The sequence below is a fragment of the Lissotriton vulgaris genome, chromosome 7, assembly GCF_964263255.1.
Source record: "Lissotriton vulgaris chromosome 7, aLisVul1.2, whole genome shotgun sequence".
Taxonomy (NCBI): Eukaryota; Metazoa; Chordata; class Amphibia; order Caudata; family Salamandridae; genus Lissotriton; species Lissotriton vulgaris.
This window is the reverse complement of record NC_141695.1, coordinates 1,603,910,285-1,603,929,918: the sequence shown is the minus strand read 5'-3', so window position 1 is coordinate 1,603,929,918 and position 19,634 is coordinate 1,603,910,285. Positions and strand designations below refer to the sequence as shown.

The window sequence follows — 19,634 nt, the reverse complement described above, 5'->3', positions numbered from 1 at the left end:
CTGGCAGCCCTAAGGCAAGGTGCTGAATATTACATGTGAGGGCATACCTGTATGGGCAGATATGCCCCTCTGCTGGTCAGCCCTATTACTGCCAGTGCAAGTGACCAAGGAAGCCATTTTAAAACGTGCTGGACAATGGTGAAAACGATTTCCCCGGCTACATTATGGCTTCACTGAAGATAGGGATGTTTGGTATCAAACATCTCATATTGATAAACCCACACTGATTCCAGTGATGGATTTAGCAATAGGTGCACCCAGAGTGCATCTTAGAGGTGCCTCCTGAAAACCTACCAGCCTCTGGTGTGCTCCCTGACTGGTTTCTGCCGGCCTGACACCTGAGACACTGCTCTGACCTCCTAGGGTGAGAGCCTTTTGCTCTCAGGAGACCCAGATCTAAATCCTGTCCGGGAAGAAGGTGTCCCACACCCTCCCACAGGATGACCTGCTGATTAGCCTTCCTAGGCCGGCAAGCTTCAAAGAGCTGCCGCCTTTGAAATGGGGATCTGACTCTCCTCACAGAAGAGGAAGCTGACCCCCTTTTGCCCAGAGCCCCCGGACAGGCGGGACAATTAGCTAGTCGGGTAGGTGTGCCACCCCTAGGCTAGTACAACCCTAAGGTGAGCTAAACTGAGGTGGACACGACTTTCGGAAGTAGCCATGTTTGGGATGGCATACTTGGATAACTTGGGCGATGGTTATGCGCACTCCCCACAGGAATTGGTCATAAACGGGGTGTAGTGACCCAAAGGGTCGGTAGCCTATTGGCTTCTACCCTACTCTCCCCTAATGCTCCTAAAGTCAGTATTTAGGGTGGTCCCTGGCACGAGAGAAGCAGATCCTAATGACCTACAAAGAAGAAAGATACTGAAGTGCTGTGAAAGCAGAAGACTGAAGAGATCAAATAACTTGGCCACAGCCCTGCCGGCCTGTCTGCTGTTCCTCATCGAAACCGCGCCAAAGACGTCTTGTCCTGCAGCCGTTGTGCCTCCCAAACCTTGGTGGACTGCCTGTCTTCAATAAAGAACCAAGACCTCCAGTGGAATAGCGGAATTGTTCCATGCATCCCGTAGAAACTCCAAAGAAAGGACTCTAAGGACTCAGGAACATACAGAACCCGATGCCTGAAGCCACCGGTGCAGCCATTGCTCCAAGCCCGAGTTGAAGTGGGCCAAATGAGACAATCATTTGGGGCAAGAATTAAAGTGGGGTATTAAGCTGCTGTGTCAGTTGAAGTAAAAATGGGAAAAGACTATGGGCCATATGTAGGTGAGGCTATACCGGTCGGTAATGGTGAAATTCGGTAAATTTCACCGTTACCGACTGGTATTTAGGGATTAGAGATGTAGGAGGCAGGTTTCAAGGATTCGGTAATTTACCAAATTGGTAATTTAAGGAATCAGTAAATTACCCAATTCTTAAAATACTGATTCGTTATATTACCGAATCCTTAATTCCTATGTAGGAGGCACTCCAGTGAGTGCATTTTAGCATTCAGGATTCGTTATTTACCACCAACTATAAGTTGGTGGTAAATACCGAATACCTTAGTAAAAGCAATTTTTTGCTTTTTTTTCAGTGCCATGTGGCAGACATACATGCCCTTAGGGCATGTATGTGTGCCACATGTGCACGCATGCTCGATTCAGGGGTGCAACAGGGTGTCAATGTGACACCCTGCCACCCTTGAATATGTCCCCCCTATTACTGATTCGGTATTTACCGAATCTGTTATAGTGAATTGCTTCCCATTGATTCCTATGGGCCTCCAGGCCCATAGGAATGAATGGGAATTACTGAATCGGTAAATACCGAATCGGTGATACCGAATATTTCCGATTCGGTAAAATTTACCGAATATTCACCTACATACTATTTACCGATTTTCAAATACCGAATTGGTAAAATTCAGTATTTAAAAATCGGTAAATAGTGATTATCTACATATGGCCCTATGTTAGAAAAATACTTTCGGACAAAGGGTAGTAGGTTAATATGGAGGAAGGGAAACTAAAACAGTTTAGAAAATTCTACATAGCTCTATACTCAGCAGAGCCCCACTGAACTGAGGACCAGGAAGCATCACTACCTGAAGAACAGGCTTCTGTTGCAATTCACTTCTTCAATCCATCTAAAACCCGGCAGCGTGATGTCTTCACAAGAGTTTCTTTTATAAATCTAATGCCCCTCAAAGATGACACGCTACTGAATCATATTGCAGCTTTATTAAGACTTCTGTCCTCTATGTGCAAGGCTGAGGTGACAATGATTTGAAAGCCGGGTAAAGAACCCCTATTTTAATCTCAACAAATCAACTGCCTTGCTTAACACTGATGTAAAACCCAAACCATGCCACTTAAATTATGCAGAACACAAGTAGGGATCTCTGGTTATTTTTCAGTCTTTATGTGGAAAGCTACTCTTATGTATAGTGCACATGTACAAAACCTCCGACACGCCACACTGAGCTAGAAAAGTGACAAAGCCTTTTGCCATTTTTTAGCAAATTTTTTAAGACATGGATCCGATTAGCAAGTGCTAACCATGCCTATCTAAATAAATGACTAAGGCATTTAGCCATTCCAGACCCATTATCACAACATTGGATGGTAAAATAACATCCAAGTCTACGTGGAATAAGTAAAACTGTTTAAAGACTATGCTGAAAATGGCAAACGGGTTTGCCACTTTCCCAGTTTTGCGTGATTAGCTTTGAGCTTTTCCAATGCTTAAAGGTTCTGTTAGAAAAACAGAGGTTTGAGGTGAGCAGATTCATTGTACCTTGGTGTTGTATGTGCACTCCCAATAAAAGAACAATGCTCCTAATGAAGGAGCAGTTATGGAGAACAAGGGTACCCCATTAGTGAAACCTGGGGTTATAGTAATTATAGGAAAAATAATGGTTTTGGGTGGCCTCAAAGGGTCCTAGTAGAGTAGGGTATAACTATGGTACTAGAATCAATCCTGGGAGAGAGTTTTGTAGGGTAGCATACAAATAGAATACTTTATTTATGTTTTTTAGTACAATTGTATTTTTCAGGTGCTCACACATGTGATAAAGTGCTTATAGTGACTGGGTGATTTTTTTTAAAGAAAACTATATACAAGGGGTCACAAACAAGGGTATTCCCCAAAAATATATACAGTAGGGTAGGGGAGTTTCCTTGAATGGGTCGACGGCGGTTCGATCTAAACAACTCTAGATCATCATCAGGACGTGGTGAGCTTTCTTCGCACGATGGTTGAATTAATTTCCATCAGGTATATGAAATCGAGATTCTTAGGCTGTTGTGAATAATTCCAACGGCTCGGTAGAGCAGTTCAATCTTGGTGTGGTTTTAATTTCGTCTGGATATAGCATTTTCAACACTGTTGATAGTATTCCGGTATTGTTTGCAGAAGTTAAAGAAATAATTTGTTCAGGGTAGATCAGTTAATAGTGGCTGTACAACGTCCCGGCGGGAGTGGATCACCGCGTTCCGCGGTTCTACTATCCCTGCCTCGCTGCTTCGGCGTTCGGTCAAGGAGCAGCTTTACCTACAGACTTGGTACTACCACAGTCCCCTACTTGTGTATTGCACTGAGGTAAAAATATACACAAAATATTGGGCAGTAGGTTGGAACAGGAGTTTCCAGGGCTAATGCACCCACTTATTTGGGCTGAAAAGGCTAAAAGGAAAAAGATCTGATAGATCCCAATGTTATTAGAAACGTAGAAGACCTTTTCACCAAGTGGATGGGTTCTTTTTTAAACGAGGGCTGATGGCTTTTCTATTGACTGTCTCCTTCCATAAGATGGTCATAGCTAGTTACGCCAACCCTATGGCCAGGATAAAATGAAATAGACCCACTTGGGGTATGGTTAAATTGGAGAGAGTGACCAGTTAGGCAAACCCTCTATCTCTGATTCTGGTTTTTTTGGACATCCAACTATTTGCATGTCGTATTTGCTAGGCCCAGGACATGCTTGAGTTAATCTTTGAACCTGATTAACATAACATGTCCCTTTTAGTAAACCATAAACTATTAATGTTGTGTGATTTGTCAAGTTCACTACTCGCGTTTTTTGAACAACTTCAAATATGACAACGTTTAGCTGTTTAGTAGATTATATGGGAAGTCTGAAATTCAGAAACTTACCTTTCTGCAAATTTAGGGAACGCCCTAAAGGTATAATTTCTGTACCAGTGGTCCACAAGCCACATCCAATATCTGAAATTAATGGTGACCTATTCAATAGAAAAGCAAACTTTCCACTACTGTTGACAGGAATCTATTTGGACTTTAGAAAGTGGTCCCCACTCTGTCTCCTGGATGAGTAGGATCTACTCAGTAAAGATTATTTTTTACTGAGGGTATTATACCTATCACAAGACCTTTCAGTGAAACTCAAGCGAACCTTTGTATAATACCTTCAATAGGATGTTTCCCACTTTATTTAGAAAGGCACTCGCCCTAGAATACATTTCAGACTTTTCCAGTGGAATGGGTTTAAAAATGGTTGTCCATCCCAGACTTTCTGCTTCACTTCCAGGCAGCACATTTGAAAATGTGAATTGTATGGTTCCGTTCTGAGACTGGTAATCTAAAGCCCCATATGGAAAGAACCCTAATGGGGAAGACCTTTTAGGGTGTACCTTGGCTGCCAAAGACTTTAAAACCAAGTTATACTTATCTTAGTACCACAATGCAAACTACACTGCTACTGAGCGATGTAATTGCCATAAAATGTAAAAATGTGTTCTTCCCTTTGATATACATTTCAATCAGGACTCACACTAGCTTTTGGATGTGGTGTCTTTAACAGGTGGGGGAAGAAAGTTGTAGGGTAATTATAAACATCTTCACTAATGGTTAGATAAACTCTTTTGCGCATTACAAGACAGACTTTGACATTGACAAATAGACCACCTTCATTACGCCCAGATCCAACACTAGGCGATGCAACCCCAGTTGTGAGCAGCAGCCACTAGAGACAGAGGTTTCTTACAACTCTTGCTACTATTGGGAGAATCCTATCTAAACTATATAATATTGTTTTAGAATCAAGATCCTCTTGCTTCAGTGCTTTTAAACATAGGTGGGAGAAATGTCTGGATAGAGTGATAACTGACAAACAGTTGGGAACACTATGGAAAGTGTAGTGAATAGAAAATTCCATTACAAAGTAATTTACAATTTATGCTGCACCTCTGATAGGCTGCATCAAACCTTTTTGAGGGACTTGCATAGCTGCTGGAGGTGTTTAGGTAAAAAAAGTGATGAAGTACACATATGGTGGCAGTGCCCGGTGATTGTGCTCTTTCATAGAGAAGTGCTAGGGGGTCTTCAAAATGTGTTGGTTTAGTCTATATTGGATGCCCCTGGGATAGTGCTCCTATGAATGAGACAAACTAGGGTTTCTAACATTATCTGGGCATGCATCACTATGTCACATACGGATCTGGTACAAACTAGCTGATGAAAAACTCATTAACAATGATAGTAGAGAACATTTACATATAATTGACATTGAAAGCCTCTTTTGGTCTACATATCGGGGATATTGCTTACGCGGATGACGCCCACATTTTTTTACCTTCAGCAAAGGGGTGCCCATTGATCAGGATGCTGTTCAACCCTGTCTCTCAGCAGTCTTCCAATGGAGGACCCACACCCATTTGAAGTGTAACACTGAGAAGACGGAAGTGCTCGGCAGTGGCATCTCCACCTTAGGAGGAGCATCGCCCCACTGCTCTCGGATAAGTGTAAAAGGAAAAATAAAATGATAATAACAGAAGCTATTAGCATTTTATTTTTAGTATCTTGCAGCCAGGTTAGGGTGGGGCGGGGCTAGGTTCCCAATCACAAAACTGCTGTCATAGTGACAGTAGCGTCGTGATTGGCTTAGGGAAGCCCGGGTGCTGCCTGGGTTCCAGAAAAGAGCACGGATGAAGAAGAGAGGCTGTGTAGGTAAGTCTCTTTTTTTTCTTTTTCTAGCCCTCCCACCCCCACACACACACACACACAACTTTGCTCTTAATTTGTACGTCCCTGGCCTGTTGGGGTTCCCCCACCAGATCCCCAAGCAGATTCTGTAAAAAAAAAAAATTGGGTATTGAATTTGATTATAAAATGTCATCAACAACCAAATTATCTCGGTGGCAGGCTTGTGCTTTGGCATCTTAAGCATGAAAAAATCCATGCACTTTCTCTCTTTTCCAAGTAATGCTACAATGGTACTTGCCCTGGTTATGTCCAGATCGGACTATGCCAACACATTAACTGCAGGCCTGCCGAGGTATCATCTGAGCAGACTCCAGACTGCTCAGAACCTGGCAGCTCAGCTGGTTCCTGGTCCTTGGTCTCCTGAGATGAGAACACATTTCTAAGCATTTGGTCAATCTGCAGTAGCTCCCCCTTGTAAAACTGTTTAAGTCTGTTTTTTTAATGCACAAAGCTCTCCATCAGTCAGGACCGGACTATCTTACTGCCAGGATTGCCTACTACAGCTCGAGGAGAGTGTTACGTTCATCCAATAATCTGGCCACTATTCCAAAAGATTGTTTGGCTAAAGCTGGCAGAGGTTCTTTCTCTTTTCTGAGCCCATTCGGTTGGAACAATCTCCCTCTAGACTTGCGCCAAACAAAGTCTGAATTTGCATTTAAGAGAAAGCTCAAGACTTGACTCTTCTCACGGTAACTGTCTTCTTCTGTTTTCTTACATAGACCGAATAGCACGGGGACACTCTTCGAGTAGCTAAGCCCTCTATAAATTCAATCACTATTACTAACCGGCTCTAGCTCTGACACCCGGTCTGCGATTGTTAGGTTGATTTGCAGAATCTGCTTATAACCCACCACACGTGGCATATTATGTTGTTGCAGAGTCCTGTCTGAATAACGTTAATGGTCCTTGGTTGGATAATAGTTAGCTGGGTGACTTGTATCTGCTCTTTAACTAGCAATATGTGAATAGAAGGAAGGAGAGATTAGGTTGGGCTAGGTGCATTGGTGGGTCTGGTTAATGTGTTCTCAATTTTACATGAAGGGTTGATTTAGTGAGTTTCTGTATTTGTCATGTGCGTTTTGTATTGCTCGTGCACCCCCTGCTGCTCACATTTTTCAAAAGTTATTACAAATAAAAAGTAGATGCTTGCAGAGTGCATCACTGACAGAAAAAACAATGAGAATGGATCATCTGCAGCGCAACGATTTGGGTGAAGTGGTCCTAGCACTGGTGACTAGCAAGCTTGCTTCATCTGACATCTGCTTTCCCTCTGGCAAGTCCTAGCGTGAAACCCACATAATTGTATGCCCTTTTACCCTCTATTGCATCCCAATAGGCACCACACCAGCTGTGTCAGGAAACTGCAAACCTCTGTCCGGGCCTAGATACATTCACTAACAACCACACTGGTCAGGGTGAAAGCCACAGCAGCCTTGTTCCCTGGGATCAGAGAATGCCAGGACTCGTCACTTCGCACCCCACAATGGCTTATGTCTTGAACCCTGGTGTCCTTGTCCTCTCCGAAGCCCAAAAATTTTAGGAAAGTGAGTGACGGGCGCTTCCCTACCTCTTTGCTTATAAACTCTTTCCGCATCTCTTGGCACTGCAGATGAATGTATTTAGCAATCTGCGGCAGCAGCAAGGCCTCCCTGTGCCAACATATGAATGTATTGATCAGGTTGCAGCCAGGCCATTGTGCAGCCTACAATGCAGGCTGTTGGAGCAACCACCAGCTCTAGACAGGTTCTGCATTGTAGCGCAGCCTACCCTTAACCAGGATCAAAGGCCTGGTGTCTAGCTCTGTCCATTCTTTTTTGCCAAGGCACCATACCCCTAGATGGATCTGGATCCTAAGGCAGCCTACCCCTACACAGATTCGGCTTCGTAAGGCGGCCTAGCTCCAGACATGTTCTGCTTCCTAGGGCATCCTGTGGCTAGACAGAATCAGAATCCAGTAGAAGTATTTGTCTGGAGAGGTTCGGCAAACTAGGGCAATCTAAGACAAGTGACAGTTACCTAATAATGACTCTAGCCCATTTGGGGCCCACAAGACGATTAAGTGCAGGAGGTCCGGAGATTGGTGATTATTGTCCTGTGCAAATACTCTAAGAATGTGGGAAAAGCCACATGCTCTTCAGAAATGAGACCCTGGATAACTAGCAAGGGATATGGGACTGGGAAGCACATTAAACGGGGATAAGGAGATTACCAGGAAAACACTGTCCTGTACAAATCACAACTATAGAGTAAGTTGACTGCTTAGACCTATTCAGACAATAACTTGAAACCCATACTCTAGGATCACACAGATCACCAACCCAGTAACAGGACCTTAGAATCAATTTAAACTCTGAGTAATACATCTCCCGTGGACACCATGCCACCATTTGCACAAACTAATACCTAGTAAAATAGTTGTACCCTTCAACCACGTACAGCGGCGGGGGCTACAGATCCGCCAGCAGATGAACTAATTGCCATGGCTCATGCGGGTTAGGCTTGGGTCATATAAACTCTACCCATACTGAAATGCACCTCTGTAAATACACTAAGCACACAGACACCTCCAAAACAAACAGATGTGTTTGAATGGCAGGTTGCTGTCACCCCCTTGGGAATACAGCAAAGCCGCAGGAGAAACCCAAGATTCAACACAACCCATCTCCACAAACGGCTTATAGTGATTGTGGCAGTCTCACAACTGCAGACTCTTAGGACTATGAGTAAAAGCACTAGGAAGCCAAGTAATTGGCTGATATATAACATATAATAAACAGTGTCCGGAGGCTGGGTTTCAGATACTGCTGTTGTCACATTATGCTAATGAAGTCTCTAAGAATTCAGAGGTGGTACTGCCACTCCTTTCAGCCCATTATCTTGCTTTATTAGCACATCTTTGCCTCGATGCATTTATACTATGTGAATCCAACATTTCCCTTCAGAAGCTCCATCAGCATGCTTCTTAAATAGTTGGCGAGGCACGTGTTTTGCTTCAGATGCACATCTCGCTGTAGTTGCTTCAAGTTACATTTCACATTAGGTTAAAGCTATTAAAGCTGATCCTTTTGAAAACAAGCTCTTTGGTGCTTTAGTCATCATAATTTGTTGGCCCAACCCACCTCTCATGCCAATACTGGGCAAGTCCATGGATCCTTCGGGCAGTTCATCGGACAGTCAGTTGATAGGCCTGCACAAAGACTTCACCAAGCATTGGTATTACCTTCCGTTGCAGATCATGTGAGGCGGGAAAACTCCATTGATCAAGCAAGCGCTATAGGTCTCAATACTTGCTTTTGCCTTCATTGACTTTTGGTTTTCTACTGATTTTAATGGTTCTCCCTGGCATACACTATAAAGACGAGAAAAATGTCTGGGGGTCAAAGAATGCTACAATCTTACTGTGTAAACATCAGAAATGGTGCTGTGAGATGGACAAAGGTAAGACTAATATGTGAAAATATGTGTCTTTTTCCCAAATTCAGGAATTTAAGTGCAGTATGACACATATTTTCACATATTAGTCTTACCTTTGTCCATCTCACAGCACCATTTCTGATGTTTACACAGTAAGATTGTGGCATTCTTTGACCCCCAGACATTTTTCTCGTCTTTATAGTGTTAATAGGGCATGTGTCTGTTGGGTCGTTAATCTAGCCCTAGGACCCTCTTCTAACGTTGTATTTTATTATCTCCCTGGCATACTTCACAGTTTAATGGTTTCATATTATTGATGGGTATTCCAATGCCTTTGTGTTGGGGTGGTGAGTACAGTATATTCAACATAATTGATGCCTGATGGTACCTGCCATTTTTGTCTGTCATGAATGGATGGTACCAAGTGGTTACAGCTTGTCAGTTGGCTGGTGCGATTTGACAGCATAAATTGCCGAGCAGGTGGTGCTGCAACACTTAATTAAATTATAGTACGACATCAGTCAATGTCCGCACGACGTTATGGTACTTCTGCAAAACCTCGCCGCCATCTCAGACACATGCTTTCCTAGAAATGTTATACAGCATATTACAGATTTGCCAATATAGTAATTGCATTCAACGCCTTTTGCTTTTTTTCAACGATGACGCACTTGATTTTATTCGCTCGATATGTAGGTTTCTGTACATTGCCGAAGATACGCCAGACAGGCATTTCGTGCCATTGTTCTAGTGTGCGGGTAATTAGTGTTGACATCTCTCTAGGGCGTGCAGACGAACAAAAGAGCATGTTTTACAGACACCAGCGTGGCACGGGCAGTCACAACAAGCGTAGCGGTGAGCAGCTGTGCGCACAATCGGGGCCCTGACAAGCCACACAATTAACACATTCCTCGCGTCACTCAAAGGTGAATAAAATGAAAATATTGCAGCGATCTAACACACACACTCTTCTAATGGCCACGGGAGATGCGAATGGAAATATGTTGAGTGCCGTTAACACCTGCACCACTGCGCTCAGGGTGGAAAAATTCCAGAGCAAATTATGTTGGAACGAGCTGCAATCAGCGTTTCGAGCGGTCCTGTGACCTATTTGTCCTCCGAGGGCTTCAAACGGGGAGATTGGGGACGAATTAAAAAGGGCTGTACCAATTTGAGCCGCCATGTGTTTCAGAAACCTCAGATGGCGCCTTCACAATATAAAAGAAGGGCCCGTTGCCGACTGTACACACATGTTGAAAGAGAAAGACACGCTTTAACAGAAAGAAAATTGTAGCCGTGATGCAGACAGCCAAGAAGCACCGTTTCACTGAAAATAATACTGCTCTGTGTAAAAATACCTATTTCTTCCTTCGCACTGTAACATAAAAATTGTTTTTTTTTTAAATCCCCAATTCCTGAAAAAAAAAGTAATTTGAAATTAACCTTTGTTTTGTTAACACCAGGAAGGATCATGTGGTAATAGAGTTGGAAGCTGCAAGGAAATGGCCCGACAGCTGGGGATTTCTCAGCAACTCTTACCAAGAGGTAAAAATCAATAAGTTATCTTTGGATGGAGAAAATGAATTATGCCTTTTAAAAGTACTGAAAATTGTGTATTCGTTTTAGACCTGAGGATGCTGTGTTGGACTTGACTACATTTATTGTGTTGAATTGGTTCTGTCATTGGGGTAGGAGTGTGTGTTTTGTATTAGACTAGTAGGCTTCTCTGAAAATGACCTAAATCCCATCCGCCCTCCTCTGCGCTCCCCAACCTCATTTTTAGGTGGCAGCCTGCCAGACAGTGCTGCTGTCTGGTTGTGAAAGACTTATTAGGGACATATCAGTAGCTGACCTGGAAAGCAACTCTGCTCATTGCTTTCTATTGACTTTTTGTTTTGTAACTCTTATTGTTTTGCTTTCTGTTCAATGGTTTTATTTGTTTTAGACTGTCCATCTAGTCTGTGCCCCTCCCGTGGGGCATACCTTATTTACTGATTGGCTTCTTTTATCTTTCCACAAGTGCCTGCTTTTCTTTTTCTAACAGCACTCCACGAGAATGCATGAGCCCCCCCCCCCATTTTCCCACCTCTCTCAGCACATTTGTTTTCATAATATTAAAAAATTGTCATTTTCCACAACTTTGTCCTTCAAGCTTCTAATATGTATGCTCTCAGTTGTATGCAGCTTTACCCTTTGAGCCACTCTACCATGCGCTTTGAGTCCATGTTGCACTCTCTCCTGTTCGTTCGCTTCTGCCCCCTACAGATAGCTTGGTCTACATTTGCTTCCCTCCCTACACCCTCCATGTTGGTTCTCCCCTCCCGTGTCCACTGTGTTACTTCCCCCGCTCTCTGTGTAGCTCCCACCTCCCTCCGTGTTGCTTCGTCCCCTCCTGTGTCCACCATGTTACTTCCCCTGCTCTCTGTGCAGCTCCCCCACCCTTCGTGTTGCTTCACCCTGCTGTCCTGTTGCTTCCCTGCCCTCTGTAATTCCGCACTCCGTGCTGCTTCCTCCACCTGCGCTCTTCCCCTAACCTGTGTTCCCCTCCCTACTCGCTTGTGTTCACTGATCCAACTTGGATCACTTTATTTTGTAGCTCTCTTCTATGAGTGCTGCTTTCCCCAAACACTGCACTTCCCACCAATGCTCCCTAATTCCCATCCCTGTCCCTAAGCTTTTCCATTGCTTTCCACCATCCCTCTCTGGATTTTTTTTCTTAGTTCACTTTCAATTTAGCTGTTGACTGGTCATGGCCATGCATACTACAATTTTGTCACTTAGCATTAGCAATCATTTCTTCATTATCAATACATTAACACATAATGACGATGATGATGAAGTGATTGATAAAAAGATTGAAACTGGAAACAAGCATTCTGGAACCGGTTTTTGGGTTTAACCCCCTCATTAGCCAGGATAGCTTGACTCCAGTGGAATGGAGAGCACAGGACCCACGTCAAGTATACCCTTCCCAATTGAGGTGACAAATGCAAAACAAATAATTGATGGACAGAATGCTGAACAATGTCATTCATTCACCCCTGTACAGAGATCTGGGCCTAAATCCATCTTTTTTTTGCTCACCATGCCATTCCAGTTTGGACCCAACCATATGCAAATTAGTCTTGACCCTGCACCCAACGGGAACAGTCCAGCCTGAACTGCCAGGCCAGGTCCTCCCTGGACTGGAAACAAGCATCCTAGCACCGGTTTTGGGGTTTCACCCCTGAATAGCTAGGATAGCTTGACTCCAGTGGCATTGAGAGCACGGGACCCCACTTCTGGGCATACTTGTCCCACTCGAGGTGACAAATGCAAAAAGAACAATTGATGGATAGAATGCAGAGCAATGTCATACATTCACCCCAGTACAGAGACATTCACCCCAGTACAGAGATCAGGGCCTAAATCCATAGTTTTTTTTGCTCACCATGCCATTCCAGTTTGGACCCAACCATATGCAAATCAGTCTTGACCCTGCACCCAATGGGAACAGTCCAGCCCGAACTGCCATGCCAGGTCCTCCCTTGACTGGAAACAAGCGTCCTAGGACCATTTTCGAGGTTTCACCCCTCATCAGGCAGGGGGGGCATGGCTTGGCTGTTCCCAAGAGGCACAGGGTCAAGACTGATTTGGATATAGCTGTGTATGAACCGGGGTGGCGAAGTGAGCTAAAGAATGATGGTGGATTCAACCCAGATCTGTGACTGCGGGTGAGTGTATGAAAAGTTTCAGCGCTCCGTCCATTATCTGCTTGTGTTTGCGATCATTTAGAGTGTAGCAATAAGACCCAGTTTTAACAAAAGAAAAGAAACAAACTATGTAAATTAGAATACATCATTCTGGTGTAAACAAGCAACACTGGGCCAATTGCAATGCTTAATGACGCTGATTCAAACACAGATAACTGTAAAAAAGGAAAGACTCAGAAAGAAATCAAACATGTTGACATATTTCTTCTTATTTTTGGGAGTCTTTGCCCTCTAATAGAATAATTGCATCACAGCGCGATAGTGAACAGCAAATAAATGACATTGGATAGTAAGTAATTGTGAGGGCAACATGTCCAATTGAATAGAAAGGTCCTTCTCCATAGTTTCATTTTTTTACCATTCTGAGATGACCAACACATTAGTTCTGAAACAGCCATGATGGAACTTTAAACAACAAAACACCATGTACAATACCACTGCAAGAGGGCCGCCTGCTGCCATGTTTAACCGTATTAGTTATGGCAAGCATACGCCTGCAATGTTTAGGTCCCAGCATATTTTTTTGTTTTTCTACTTTTAATTTATCTTGCATATGAGTCAGTGGGGGGGATGAATGGGCACATGAGTTCTAAGATGAATGACAGAGTGTATGTATGAATGCCTATTATATGCCTCAAGCCATCTTTGAGGAGGCACTTTCATTTAAAAGACAGACCTGTTGGAATTGCCAGTGCTTGTTGATGTATGTGAGCTCTTCCATTTGTTGACTTTCCGGTTTAGTTGTAGCTTCAGTAGCATAGCATGAGATAGGTGAATGCTCCAGTGTCTTTACTGGGCTCTCAAAAGCCTTCTTTTGTGTTTAGGGTGGTGGGAAACCACTGACCATACATCATATGATCAATCAATAAAGAGGATAAAGAGGAGAGTGCATACCTCTGTAACCAAAGGCTTGTTGTTGGAGATCAGAACGCATTCACCAGGGCCTAGCAGCATGCATCCAATCGCCTGCGACTTTGTTAGCATTCACAAGATGTTTATCTGCAGGAGGTGTAAGCTTGATTGCACCTTCTGCCCAGGTATGTAGCTGTTGCTTGTAAAATGGGCTTGACGGAGCATACATGTATCCAGGGCCTGAAGTCTGATCTTAGAGTGTGCCTACAGGCTCAGGCTTGCTGGGAAGTATTAGTCCTAGTTCTTGTGGCAATATTCACTTATTGGACTGTAAACATCAATGGTCGACATTCGTTACCCAAGGGATCTCTTTAATCTCAAGATAATCCAAATGTTTCAATCTACTGCCTCTTTAAAACAACAACCTCTCTGATCTATACAAACAAGACAGCACAGACAAAAAATGTGTGAAAAGCGAGATGGCACCTCACGGGCGCACCACCAATGGGACCCCTGGTTGGTACTCACCAGGATGGCCCTGTTCTCATCATTGGTGCCATCAAGCTATAACAAAAACGTGTCTCGAACCCCAAAAATAAAAAAGACAGTGGATGGTGCAGTGGACACAACTTATATGTGACACAACTAACAACATGTAACATTTAACATATAAGTCACTGTGCAACTAGGACAATAAACTTTACTTTCGTTCCTTTCTTTGTTGCAGACAGTAAACACACATATACTAAAAAAGGAGAGAGTGAATACTACCTATCGATTCACACTCTACTTACAGCTGACATGTTTCATTGCCTTGGTTTCTATCAGGCAATTTCTTCAGGGCAATTCACTTTAAATGCCACTGCAAGAGACACTGATTCTTGGGTGCTGTAACACAAACAAACAGATATGTGGTCACCTGGTATCCCTCCCTGTGTTCTGCATACCAAGCTATATATCAAACCACCATGCTGTATTGGTAAATAAATAAATGCCATTATTACCCTGCACGCAGTTTTGCCTCTCATACCAGTCATAAAGTCATGAAAATTCGGAATCCAGCCCCCTTAGGTGAGCATGGTCCTATCTCCCCGTTAGAGAAAAATACTGAAAGGCAAAAACCACAGCACACTCAGTTATCTAGGTATTGGAGCCTTCTCCTACCTTGTGAAGTATATACAGCCTGGACCTAGATAAACTAAAGGTTACCGGTGACAGAGTAGCGGTCGGCGTCCTCTCAACCCTCGAACGCCGACCGAGTGCACCCCTGCTCATTTACCGGCGTCAGTGCCGAATTTCGCGCACTGCGATTGGTCCGCGATGTCAGGTGACGCGGGACCCGGCTGCCGGTATTCGGGTTCTCTGATTGGTCCCTAGGGTTAGATAGCTTCTATGCTACTAGAGTGCCGGTCTTCAAGAGAAGAACGCGGCCATATGTGAACGGACCCCTATGTCTGATGTTAGATAGGATTGGGAGGCAAAGCATGCATAACCTTTTTAATATGCGCCTATATTTTAATGTAAAATGTACAAGTGGCGAAACTGCACATAACTACACTTTCGGTGTACGAAGGGAATAGATCGCCTAAACGTACACTTTATTAATAAATAATTTCGGTGTTAGCTGATGGCGAACTCTGCTGAATTACAGGATATTCTGGAGTTGATATTGCAGAGCCAACTAATTTAAAACATAGTTTTATCAGAGCGGTTGCCATGTTAGTAAAGTCTATGGGTGATGTAAACTGTCAACACTGTATTAGTCGAGATGGAGTTAATACTAGTTGCCCACCATAATTTAACAGGACTGGCAATCTGTTATTAGCTAATGTGGACATATCACCTGTTCAGCCTAAGCAGATAAGATGTTGTAAATATCTCAATCTTACTAATGTGGACATATCATATATTCAGCCTCATCAGAGAAGGTGTTATACATATCTCAATCTTAAATGTGGATGTTACAATTTTATGTGTACCTTCAATAGATGTTAATTCACAAAGGTAATTTACTTTTGATTTAAGATGGAGAGGTACCAAGAGTTAGGGGGACAGCAGACTACTGCGCTCGGAGACAGCTACTCAGGCGCAGTAGTCTGCTGTCCCCCTAACTCTTGGTAACATTTAAGATTGAGATATGTATAACACCTTCTCTGATGAGGCTTAATATATGATATGTCCACATTAGTAAGATTGAGATATTTACAACATCTTATCTGCTTAGGCTGAACAGGTGATATGTCCACATTAGCTAATAACAGATTGCCAGTCCTGTTAAATTATGGTGGGCAACTAGTATTAACTCCATCTCGACTAATACAGTGTTGACAGTTTTACATCACCCATAGACTTTACTAACATGGCAACCGCTCTGATAAAACTATGTTTTAAATTAGTTGGCTCTGCAATATCAACTCCAGAATATCCTGTAATTCAGCAGAGTTCGCCATCAGCTAACACCGAAATTATTTATTAATAAAGTGTACGTTTAGGCGATCTATTCCCTTCGTACACCGAAAGTGTAGTTATGTGCAGTTTCGCCACTTGTACATTTTACATTAAAATATAGGCGCATACATGCTTTGCCTCCCAATCCTATCTAACATCAGACATAGGGGTCCGTTCACATATGGCCGCGTTCTTCTCTTGAAGACCGGCACTCTAGTAGCATAGAAGCTATCTAACCCTAGGGACCAATCAGAGAACCCGAATACCGGCAGCCGGGTCCAGCGTCACCTGACATCGCAGACCAATCGCAGTGCGCGAAATTCGGCACTGACGCCGGTAAATGAGCAGGGGTGCACTCGGTCGGCGTTCGAGGGTTGAGAGGACGCCGACCGCTACTCTGTCACCGGTAACCTTTAGTTTATCTAGGTCCAGGCTGTATATACTTCACAAGGTAGGAGAAGGCTCCAATACCTAGATAACTGAGTGTGCTGTGGTTTTTGCCTTTCAGTATTTTTCTCTAACGGGGAGATAGGACCATGCTCACCTAAGGGGGCTGGATTCCGAATTTTCATGACTTTATGACTGGTATGAGAGGCAAAACTGCGTGCAGGGTAATAATGGCATTTATTTATTTACCAATACAGCATGGTGGTTTGATATATAGCTTGGTATGCAGAACACAGGGAGGGATACCAGGTGACCACATATCTGTTTGTTTGTGTTACAGCACCCAAGAATCAGTGTCTCTTGCAGTGGCATTTAAAGTGAATTGCCCTGAAGAAATTGCCTGATAGAAACCAAGGCAATGAAACATGTCGGCTGTAAGTAGAGTGTGAATCGATAGGTAGTATTCACTCTCTCCTTTTTTAGTATATGTGTGTTTACTGTCTGCAACAAAGAAAGGAACGAAAGTAAAGTTTATTGTCCTAGTTGCACAGTGACTTGTATGTTAAATGTTACATGTTGTTAGTTGTGTCACATATAAGTTGTGTCCACTGCACCATCCACTGTCTTTTTTATTTTTGGGGTTCGAGACACGTTTTTGTTATAGCTTGATGGCACCAATGATGAGAACAGGGCCATCCTGGTGAGTACCAACCAGGGGTCCCATTGGTGGTGCGCCCGTGAGGTGCCATCTCGCTTTTCACACATTTTTTGTCTGTGCTGTCTTGTTTGTATAGATCAGAGAGGTTGTTGTTTTAAAGAGGCAGTAGATTGAAACATTTGGATTATCTTGAGATTAAAGAGATCCCTTGGGTAACGAATGTCGACCATTGATGTTTACAGTCCAATAAGTGAATATTGCCACAAGAACTAGGACTGGTGTTGTTGATTAGCTTACAGAGTGGAGGGCGTCCTAGTTCTGGTTGTCTTTCCCTCTAGACTCCTATTTTTGTAGTTGCTGGGAAGTATTGCCTGCCAGCTCAACCTGAGCACCAATGCTTACTTGTAACTGAATCCTGCAAGATAGGTAGGAGAGCATGCATCCGGAGTTGGCCTGTGGTGCATCCTCAGTCAGTTCCACTTTACGTCATACAGCAGATGGGCATACCTGGTCCTGTTCCCAAACTGGGGATCCTCTGTGCAATATTCTGGTGCCGCTTCCCTCAATTTATATATCATAAGTGAGCGAGGAATTCTAGCAAGACTTGCCCATGTGGATCTTTATAGGCATTATTGAAGATTTATTTTGTTTAGCAAAGTTCATCAAATTAGGCAAATAGCCTTCATTGCAGTTGTTGCCAGTACAGCTATACTGTTAATCTGAACCAGGGTTGGTATAAACATTACCTGGGCCTGAACTGCCACAAAGAAATGCAGCGTAAGTCCCGTAACTGTACTTTTTGTTTTTGATACTTGAGCGTAGTCCTTTGCGCAACCTTTTGGCTGTGGCAGGACGCCTGTCGGGGAAGCAGCCTTTTTTGGCCAAAATTCCAGTTTATGGTTGTGGCGAGGGCAATGCAAAACACTTGTCTGCAGTTTGTCAGTGGCACCACTCTCCATCTATTCCCCGAGACCTTGTAGATGCAGTTCCATTTGGTCTTAACTAGGCAGACCATAGGCAGTGCCTGCACCTCACTGTCCCTGGCATGCAGTGTTGATGCACCAGGGCAGTAGCACACTCCTTGCATCTAACCTGGTGTTCTAGGTGGCTTCATGTCACAAAGTTTGACACAAACTATGACATGCTGTCCCCCAAACGCTTCAATTCTGTCTTGAGAATGTAATATTTGAGATGTATTAGACCTAGCACATTGCTCCACCCAATTGTTTTCCCTCTGTGGTATGATTGAAGCTCTTCAAAGTTTTTGTGCTGAATTTTACTTAGTGTGTGAAACTATAAATGCTAACTGTTATAAGGTAGAATGCGCTTGGCAACATGGGAGAAAGCTTTTGTGTATCAGGGTACGGTCACTAGTATCGTAGCATGCCTCTAATCGGATAATGGAGACTTTGAATAGAATAGGGGAGTCTATGAGAGTTTTGTTGGAATGAACTGTGAATTAAAATGAGGAGATCCAGGTTATTTTCATTCATGTTGTTACCTAGCTTAACATGGTGCACCAAAGCGAATGCACTGGTGAGCTACTGGCAGTTAATGGAAAATTGGTAAAATCTACCAAAAGAGTTTCTATGAGAAGTTGTTCCATTGTGGTAAGGTTTGTTTTTTTCTTTTTAATTTGGCCAGCGTAATTGTGGACTTTCGTGAATGCAGTAGGACAGGGTCAGCACATCCTTCTGTAGTCCCAGATCTTTCGTTGTGTCTTTCTTTGAAAAAGTAAAGGCCAGCAGACACCATGGAAATATAGCTTGTTCATCAATGGCAAATGTATTTACCTTTGGGTGGCTGAAGATTGTGAATAATTGTGGTTCGTGGATGCTGGGTAATATGGAGGCCCCATGTGAAAAAAATACTTAAAGCACACTGCAACAAACGTTGTTCCCCATATTCACAGAAATATTTTAAAAAAAGATTCTGAGAAGGGCGTTCAAGTGAAGATGGGATAGAAATCCATGCACTTCTTTGTCTTCTTCTTTGCTTAAAAATTTACCCAGAACGTCTGTTGTACTAGGATTTCATGACCATTTGTCAAATCGTTCCCTAATTTATAAATGTTTTAAAACGTATGTATCTATTTCTTAAGTGCTGTGTGTATGCAGTGCTCGTGGTTCCAGAAA

General features: G+C 43.2%; 1 protein-coding gene across 1 annotated transcript in view; it reads left to right on the top strand.

The window, feature by feature from the left end:
* Window positions 1-19,634, top strand: part of LOC147706077 (ciliary microtubule inner protein 1-like) — an 84,681-nt gene that overhangs the window by 19,391 nt on the left and 45,656 nt on the right. The window contains exon 2 of the mRNA XM_086932521.1: window positions 10,866-10,947. Coding sequence (XP_086788647.1) covers window positions 10,866-10,947 — 82 coding nt within the window. The remainder of the gene's footprint in view (window positions 1-10,865; window positions 10,948-19,634) is intronic.